Raw genomic sequence first — 10,000 nt, 5'->3', positions numbered from 1 at the left:
GTGGTGTGTGTGTGTGTGTGTGTGTGTGTGTGTGTGAGAGAGAGAGAGTGTGTCTGTCTGTGTGTTTGTGTATGTATCAGAGCAAGAGATATTGTGTATGTGTGTGCATGCATATGCATATGTATGTGTCTTCATGTGCCTGAGTGAGGCTGGTGTGTGTGTGTGTGTGTGTGTAAATGTGAGACAGACGAGGGGAGGTGTGTGTGTGTGTAAATGTGAGACAGACGAGGGGAGGTGTGTGTGTGTGTGTGTATGTGTGTGAGACAGACGAGGGGAGGTGTGTGTGTGTGTGTAAATGTGAGACAGACGAGGGGAGGTGTGTGTGTGTGTGTGTGAGACAGACGAGGGGAGGTGTGTGTGTGTGTAAATGTGAGACAGACGAGGGGAGGTGTGTGTGTGTGTAAATGTGAGACAGACGAGGGGAGGTGTGTGTGTAAATGTGAGACAGACGAGGGGAGGTGTGTGTGTGTGTGTGTAAATGGGAGACAGACGAGGGGAGGTGTGTGTGTGTGTGTGTGTTTGTGTGTGTGAGACAGACGAGGGGAGGTGTGTGTGTGTGTGTGAGACAGACGAGGGGAGGTGTGTGTGTGTGTGTGTGAGACAGACGAGGGGAGGTGTGTGTGTGTGTGTGTGTGTGTGTGAGACAGACGAGGGGAGGTGTGTGTGTGTGTAAATGTGAGACAGACGAGGGGAGGTGTGTGTGTGTGTGTGTAATTGGGAGACAGACGAGGGGAGGTGTGTGAGTGTGTGTGTAAATGGTAGACAGACGAGGGGAGGTGTGTGTGTGTGCTGTGTGTGTGTGAGACAGACGAGGGGAGGTGTGTGTGTGTGTGTGTGTGTGTGTGAGACAGACGAGGGGAGGTGTGTGTGTGTGTGTGTGTGTGTGTGAGACAGACGAGGGGAGGTGTGTGTGTGTGTGTAAATGGTAGACAGACGAGGGGAGGTGTGTGTGTGTGTGTGTGTGTGTGAGACAGACGAGGGGAGGTGTGTGTGTGTGTGTGTGTGTGTGAGACAGACGAGGGGAGGTGTGTGTGTGAGACAGACGAGGGGAGGTGTGTGTGTGTGTGAGACAGACGAGGTGTGTGTGTGTGTGTGTGTGTGTGTGTGTGTGTGTGTGTGTGTGTGTGTGTGTAAACAGACAAGGGGAGGTGTGTGTGTGTGTGTGTGAGACAGACGAGGGGAGGTGTGTGTGTGTGTGTGTGTGTGTGTGTGAGACAGACGAGGGGAGGTGTGTGTGTGTGTGTGTGTGTGTGTGTGTGTGTGTGTGAGACAGACGAGGGGAGGTGTGTGTGTGTGTAAAAGTGAGACAGACGAGGGGAGGTGTGTGTGTGTGTGTGTGTGAGACAGACGAGGGGAGGTGTGTGTGTGTGTGTGTGTGTGAGACAGACGAGGGGAGGTGTGTGTGTGAGACAGACGAGGGGAGGTGTGTGTGTGTGAGACAGACGAGGGGAGGTGTGTGTGTGAGACAGACGAGGGGAGGTGTGTGTGTGTGTGTGTGTGTGAGACAGACGTGGTGTGTGTGTGTGTGTGTGTGTGTGTGTAAACAGACGAGGGGAGGTGTGTGTGTGTGTGTGTGTGAGACAGACGAGGGGGAGGTGTGTGTGAGACAGACGAGGGGAGGTGTGTGTGTGAGACAGACGAGGGGAGGTGTGTGTGTGTGAGACAGACGAGGGAGGTGTGTGTGTGAGACAGACGAGGGGAGGTGTTGTGTGTGTGTGTGTGTGTGTGAGACAGACGTGGTGTGTGTGTGTGTGTGTGTGTGTGTGTGTATAAACAGACGAGGGGAGGTGTGTGTGTGTGTGTGTGTGTGTGTGTGTGTGTGTGTGTCTGTGTGTAAATGGGGAGGTGTGTGTGTGTGTGTGTGTGTGTGTGTGTGTGTGTGTGTGTGTAAATGGGGGGGGTGAACTGAATCTGAGCACTACTGATGGGAGTCTGATTGGATCTGTTCTGGAAATCACCACATGCATCATATTATACCACAGCACACACACACACACACACACACACACCTACATACACACACACACACATACACTCACAGACACACAGACACACTCACAGTGACAGTGGCAGTGACAGTGAGCTCGGAGCGGAAATGTGCCCTGAGCTCAGACAGCAGGGGGTCCATCCAGCAGAGCTGAACTAAGGCAGTGACCCCCACCCTCACCTCCAGGGGGCAGTATCACCAGACTGCCCCTCGGCTCAGAGGAGCCTGTGAACCCACACAACCCCAGAATGAGACGGGGTTAAGAAGGTGGCGCAGAAGGTGGCTAAACCCAATCGACTCATGGGAGTGCATGTCAAGTCACCAGGGGCCTGTACTACGAAGCGAGGTTACTGGCTTATCTGGGTAACTTCGAGAGTAACTTGATCACGTGTGGCGTAACTTCCCGATTAACCCGTACTATGAATGGTGGATATGTTTTAACCGAGGTATGCTGCCATGGCGATTTACGCTGCACCTCAAACCTGCTCCAAGCAGGTTATGTTCTTGGTTAACCCGAGGTTTTCCGTTAACCACCCCTCCACTAACAATTCGAGACAATGTCGGGTACCTAGATGATCCATACGACATTGGAGCGCAAATCGTGAGGGGCTCTCTTCGCAGGGCGAGGGGGTTTTAGAGACCGCCATATATAGACTATATATATATATATATATATATATATATATATATATATATATACCCGGACGATATTCTCTATGAAGATATAGATTGTCAGCCGAAGGAATTCGTTATCTTTGTCAGATGATCTAGGCAGAAGTCTCTAAGCAAGAATAGCCTACTGTATGTCCGAAAATAAATCGGACATAGGCCTAGCCTACAGTATGCTGAACATCTGAGCAAGAATAGCCTGAAATAAATCGGACATAGCCTACAGTAGGCCTAATACATAAAATCCACATTTTAACAAACTTGTTGAATTGAATGTTATATTACTGTACCCTGCACATAAAGGCTACACATTTCCACAGCACCAGAATCCGACCGAATGCCTCCCTCAACCCCTTCCACAATCGGCCTTCCACTATTATTTGCGATGGCCAACTCCTCTGCTACTGTAAAACACTCTGGTGCCTTTCCTCCTACAGTAGTGTTCAAAGACACCTTTTTCTTGTTAGCTGTAAAACAGAGGTCAAGTGAAGGCTATAAGCATACTAGGCCTACATGTTTTCATAATTAAGAAATATTAATGCAAGCTATAACTATATAAACCTACTATTCTGAATAATGTGTTTGTGTTTCATTTTCACCTGCTGCCATGTGCGTTTGGCAATGGTGTTGCATCTGAAATCAGTCAATGGGGGCTACTTAAACATTCAATTATCCTATTACTGTAATCTATATGCCCACTTCTAAATTGTGTTGCATCTGTACATGGGCGGATTATGAACTTTCGGGCCCCTGGGCCCAGATGTATTAAGGGCCCCACACTAATTGTCGTATATGTGGAAGCGGGGGGGGGGGTTGGGGGTCCTCCCCCAGAAAATTTTCAATTTGTTTGATGTGATTTCCTGTATTCTGGTGCATTTTGGGGATGGCCAATACTAAATTCAATCAGATTCATAGCCTCCTGATTTGTTGATATTGAGGAAATGATTCCATGCAAAGGCTTGGGCTTCAGGGCCCCCTGACCCCTTGGGCCCCTGGGCCTGGGCCCGGTAGGCCCGTGCAGTAATCCATCCCTGCATCTGTAGGCATTTCTATGAGCTCAAAATAGGCAATTTAATTATTTCAACTCATTTCAGACATTCTGCAAGCTATTAATCCTCCGTAACACATATTTGAATAACATGTGGAAATAAAACTTTACTTTTAGGCATTTAGGCTACCCGATCTGCGATACGTTGCCAACAGCCTTGCCTTGCTTTGTTCACTGCTGACGTATTTGATTTTTGTCGTAGAGTGGGTTTTAATTCCTCATAACTTGGCATAATAATTGCGCATTCCTCATCCGTCAAATAAGGTGATCGCGTCATCATTGAAAGTGGTGACTTGCGCTGCAACCCGCCCCTTTTATGTGAACGCGCACAAACTCCAATTAGGTTAACCCCGGCTCAACAAATCAACTTCATAATCAGCGTTGTAGTACCGATTAACACCACTTAAGATAACCTGGTTTTGTCAACCCTGGTTTAACAAAGTAACCCTGGGTTACATCTGGGTAGGTTAAGCTCCCTTCGTAGTACAGGCCCCAGGACACCTAAGATAAGCTAAGCTAAGCTAAGCTAAGCTAAGCTAAATTAAGCTAAGCTAAGATAAGCTAAGCTAAGCTAACGCTGCTCCCCTGCTCTGGCCTGCTTGTAGTCCCTGTGCACTTTCACAGCTTATCGAGTAGACATGGATCAGAAGGTTGAAGAGAGAGTCCATCTCAAGCCAAATCTATTGACATCGAGTCTAGTCAGCTTTTTATTGTCATTTCTGCAGATGCATGTGCTATACAGGAGGAAAGATCACTTCTTGAGTGCTACAATTCTAACATCAACAACGCCGTTCCAACATGCTTTCTCCAAACCTCAAGACATGACATGAGCAAGACATGAGATCAATGTCAACATGACATGAGCAAGACATGAGATCAATGTCAGCATGACAGGTAGGTTTGGCACCTTCCGGTGAAGCCTGCTTTACAGTGTGCAATTAAGTGTGAGACTGCAGTGTGTGAAGCAGAATTGAGTGGAGATGTGCTCCATTACGACAGTCTATAAATGCAATCCACTGAACTTCTTCCATTACAGGGAATTCTCCAGTTACAAAACGATGACAGCTGATACGTGCTCTGCGGCGGAAGTTTCCGAAAGGAATGTGCCGCGGCTACGGAGCTGCTAAAAGCCCTGCTCCGGTGAGCAAACTCCCCCTCAGACTCATCCTGAGACACTCAGGAGTTGGCGCTATCTGCTATCCAGCAGGATAAAGCCATTTAGCCTTTTCACAGAGATGAACTGTCGAGAGAACCACCCCCCCACACACCCCAGCATGGCATGGGGCAGAGTGAAGAGGGAGAAAGGGTGTGCAGAGAACACACACACACGCGCACACACACACACACACACACACGCACACACACGCCACACCACAGAGCTTTATGTAAGTTCTGACTCCGCCGTCCTTGTGGCGCATTACTCAGCGCCGTTGCGTAAAATGGCAAATCAACATGATTACTCTTATGTAGTCAGTCAGCCTCGCACGACGCCATCGAAAGCCTTCTGCAAACACGCACATGTTCGCACACACACTACAGAGAAGACACACACACACGCACACACACACACACACACACACACACTCACACACACGCCACACCACAGAGAAAAAAAACACAAACACCTGCATAATTCACATACATATGCATATATTTGCATAAACAGATACACACACATACACATGCATAAACTGTATACACACACACATGGGTACATAATACACACAGATACATGTACAGCGTACACACAAACATGTTTTCACACACAACTAAAGATGCCCTAATCCCTAGACACACACACACACACCCCAGCAGCTTCCTGTGCTGCTCCAGTTCTGCTGCCGCTCAGGCACAGTGATACAGAGGAGTCTCCGACTGTCCCTTTCAGCGCGGGGAACTGACCCTAATTAACCCTCCCTCTCAGCCTCTAGTCACCCAATTAATCACCCAATCACACCCTCACCTGATGAGGAATTGTCAACTGGTGGGGCCGGCAGTGGCTAGCGATAGCACAGAAGCAGCGGCAGCCCTCTCTGATCAATGAACACTCATTAGCTAGCCAGCCGAAAGAGAGAGAGAGAGAGAGAGAGAGAGGGAGGGAGAGAGAGGGAGGGAGAGAGAGAGGGAGAGGGAGAGAGAGGGAGAGAGAGAGAGAGAGAGAGAGGGAGGGAGAGAGAGAGGGAGAGGGAGAGAGGGAGAGAGAGAGGCCGCATGATTAGAGATGGACCTGAAACCGATACACAGTCCATTCCTAGGATCAAGAGGCCAAGTGGCTAAACTGACTAAATGGACTCGACACGACGAGAGCCATGACGAGGCAGGAGGCTATAGGACTCCTGAGCCGCCGCGTGTAAACAGATGCTTCCTTTCAACTGCCCACCACCTCAGCCTGCTGGTCAAGGGACACTCTGGCACTGAAGTGTGTTCCATTATGCCCTAGCTCCAGCTAGTCACGCTCCCGGATTCAAATGGAGCAACCCTCATCATGGCTTACTGTAGCTTTAGCTAGTCACGCTTCACACAGGAAGCGTGTTCAGATCATGGCTTATGATCTGGCTTATGATCAGACAAATAAAGGCCGGCCCCCAAATATAAGCCGGGTAATAATTGCCTACCAGTAGGGCTATCAGTCCACGAGCACTATAAGACATTGTTTCGATTTAACTCAATGAAATAAATAAGCTCTTCTTAATATTTTATATCGTTGGTTGGTTTAATACAGGCATGAAAACGGGTCAGGGGTGAAAAAGGTGAGAAGGGCGCGCAAAGTGGGAAATGGCCGTTTCATAGCAAAACAGGCGCGAGTGACATTGTTGCCAATAGTGCATAGCTTCCATGGAGTATGAAGTTGCCTAAAACCAGAGATTTATAAAGAAAACAAACTACAAAATGACTAATTTTTACAAAAAAATACCTTTATTTCTTCTTTTTGGCTTGGGCCTAAGTGTGAAGGGGCCCACTTGCGCTTTTTGGCAACATGCTTCAGCCTGGCCCTCCTCTCCTCCTCAGTAATCTACATGAGCTTTCTTTCTTTCTTTCTTTCTTTCTTTGTGCCTGACATTATCAGACATTTCTGAAGATTTCATAGGCCTAATGGACACTTCATAGTAGACTATTAGAATAAGTCTGAATAAGATAAGTCTGAATATTTGTTGGACCAAACCAGGTAATAAATAAACTTGGGTAGGGTAGACTAGGCTTTAATTTGTAAAATTGGCTTGAAATGTTTTAACCTGCAGCCTAGGCTACTTACAGATTGTGGCATTGTGCTAGTGTTAACCAACCAATAAAGTCGTGTGAACAGTGTTCACATTACATGTTAAACCCTGTAGACACAGACTAGGCCTACTGATCAGGCCACTGAACGTTTTTTAAAAGACAGCATTACCATGTCAAACACTGCTTTTGTCTCTGAACTCAACAAAACGCACCAACCCAGTTTAGGAGCATTTAATTCAACTATTTAGTTATTCACATTAGCCTTTGCTATACTGTTAAAGTATGCCTATTTGCTTCACCTTTTGTCGATCTAGATGGCTCAAACTGCACGTATTCTTCATCAAATGAACTCTGTATGTCTATATTTCTGTCCAATATCGCTAACTTTAACAACAGTCTATGCTACTTTGCTACACCAATCTCAACGTCTTTTTCTGACAGAGGTTGAAAGTTAAGACTAGCCCACCTGTGACATCAATAAGCATCTCTCCTCGCCGGGCTCACATTCCAGCTGACATTTCAGACGCATATATCTGTAGTCACACAGACAGGGAGGCTATTCCAGCGCAAGTGTTCTGTTCGCATTGCATCCGCGACAAAAATTAGCTTCCACTATTTAATAAGCCCCCCCCCCCACACACACACACACACACACACACACACACACACACCGGATCGACGCAAACCACGTAAGTCCCCTATTTTGGATTCAAAACGGCAAATTTCGCTGAAAGGTGAGGAGTTTTCATGCCTGTTAATAGCCCAGCCTTACTGTTGCCAATGAAAAGTCGTTGTCCTACACCATGGGTCTCCAACACGTCGCTCTCAAGCCCGTCGCAAGCCTCCCCCTTTTGAGCTTGCTGCTTGCCAGAGGCTGAAGCAGTACTACATTTAAACACAATTGTTACTGCGAGGCATTCCAGCCTACAAATTTCATAAAAAAGTAGGCCTAAATAATGCAGCATTAAAAAATAACTCAATTTAGGCTATGCAATAAGGTTTTCATTAAATCACAGCGGACGTGAATGAAAATGGCTGCCTTGTCTCGCAATAAAACGCGGGTAGAAATCCCGACACTCTTTCAACTACATGAAACTTAATAGTGAACCATCAAATACCCCCCAGATTTCAGTGCCCATCAGTCCCAACATTTAGCAATATGATCAAACAGTCCAAAAGTCAATTAAATTCCAAAACAAATCGAAAATCTTATGCTTTTGATACCCTACCGGTATGCCGCTCCAAACTAAATGTATGTCTCACAATAAAACGCACACTGTAAAAAAATTAAATAAAGGCCTGCCTCGAATACAAGCCTGCCCCAAATAAATTAGTAAATAAAAGACCCCGGCCATAATTTGAAGATTTACGGTACAACTGTGATATTGTGTGCACATGAGTTTATGTGTGTGTCTGTGTGTGTGTGTGCATGCATATGCGCATGCAAAGGCATTTGTGTGTGTTTGTGTGTGTGTGTGTGTGTGTGTGTGTGTGTGTGTGTGTGTGTGTGTGTGTGAGAGAGCAAGTGTTTGTGTGCGTGTGAGCGTGTGTGTGTGTGTGTGTGAGAGCAAGTGTGTGTGTTTGTGTGCGTGTGAGCGTGTGTGTGTGTGTGTGTGTGTGTGTGAGCAAGTGTGTGTGTGTGTGAGCAAGTGTGTGTGTGTGAGCGTGTGTGTGTGTGTGTGTGTGAGCAAGTGTGTGTGTGTGTGTCCTGCAGCTCTTTGCAGGGCTCACCTATCAAGCCAGGCCAGCAGGCTCTTGGCAGCAGCGATAAGGTCCACCACCGAGGTCAGGAAGTCGTTGGGGAGCTTGCGGGTGGTGCGGCCATCGTAGTGACCGCTGCGCCGGCGACCCGTGATGAAGTTCTGCAGGTTCTTGGCCGAGGCATTGAGCTTGTGCGAGAGGGTTTTAAGGTTCTCCGTCTCCAGGCCATAGTTCTGACAGAACAAAAGAACAAAAGAACATGGAATATCAATAACTGGAGAACGACTCAAAAAGGTGTAAAGAATGTTATGAGCAATGCTATATAAAAAGAGAGTGGGAATCTCAATCAAAGTGCCACACACACACCTGGCTGTCTGTGTGTGTGTGTGTGTGTTTGTGTGCGTGTGTGTGTGTGTGTATGTGTGTGTTTGAATGTGTGCACGCACGTATGTTTGTGTTTGCGTGCAAGAGTGTATGTGTGTGGTGTGTGTGTGAATGTGTGCATGCATGTGTGTTTGTGTTTGTGTGTGTGTGTGTGTGTCAGCTCTCAGCGGGAGATGAATGGCCGCTGGCTGCAGAGCAGGACCTGGTGTCTGCTCAGTGGCTGATTAATCTCAGTGAGGTGTGATGGCCGAGCCCACCCCCCCCCCCCCCCCGCATCTCTGCCCCCCCCCCCCACACTAATCCCAGCCCGCAGTCACCGGTGTCACAGTGCCAACGTCACAAATGGGAAAAACAAGAGACTAGCGACAATTAATTACAGGCAAATCAATGGAAATGACCCTTTATTTTTACCCTAACCAGGCTACTTTATTTATGTGAGCTGAATTTGATTTCTATTGATTACTTGCTTTTCGCCTCAAGAGGCAGAACAAGAAAAAACTGGCCAAGGAAAAAGATTTGTGTCCAAAAGCCAAAATGCTATATGCAAGCAAAACTTCAACAAACTTTCCTTACAGACACCATCAACCACACTAAATGACACATTGTGTTTGCCTACCTGTTGGAAGTTGGATAGTCTAGTGCAGAGCCTAAACAACTGTTAATCTATGGTGGCCCTGAAGTGCCAAACATAAAACCTTAACAACTGGTAATCTACGGTGGCCCTGAAGTACCAAACACAAAGTCTAAACAACATGGTAACCACATAAACAAAACTGTATAACGTTAATCGAAACACTGTAAACATTTCAAACACTGTAAACAATCCAACACTGTAAACATTTTCAACACAATCACTGCATTCAGTGCTGTATCCTTAAAAAATATATTGACTGTAAATTTCAAAACTGTTCTTGATTAAATGACACGGATATTGCGACGGTTGGAAATGGGCCTGTCCTTTTTGCGATGGCAAATTATAATAATAATGATAA

The 10,000-nt window shown here is 46.9% G+C and overlaps 1 protein-coding gene across 1 annotated transcript in view; it reads right to left on the bottom strand.

Moving 5' to 3' along the window:
- Positions 1 to 10,000, bottom strand: part of cnksr2a (connector enhancer of kinase suppressor of Ras 2a) — a 136,616-nt gene that overhangs the window by 91,519 nt on the left and 35,097 nt on the right. Inside the window, 1 exon segment of the mRNA XM_042067691.1 lies at positions 8,655 to 8,857. Coding sequence (XP_041923625.1) covers positions 8,655 to 8,857 — 203 coding nt within the window.

Source organism: Alosa sapidissima, chromosome 17, assembly GCF_018492685.1.
Source record: "Alosa sapidissima isolate fAloSap1 chromosome 17, fAloSap1.pri, whole genome shotgun sequence".
Lineage (NCBI taxonomy): Eukaryota > Metazoa > Chordata > Actinopteri > Clupeiformes > Clupeidae > Alosa > Alosa sapidissima.
The sequence above is the reverse complement of the archived record's forward strand: the minus strand, read 5'-3'. Positions and strand labels throughout refer to the sequence as shown.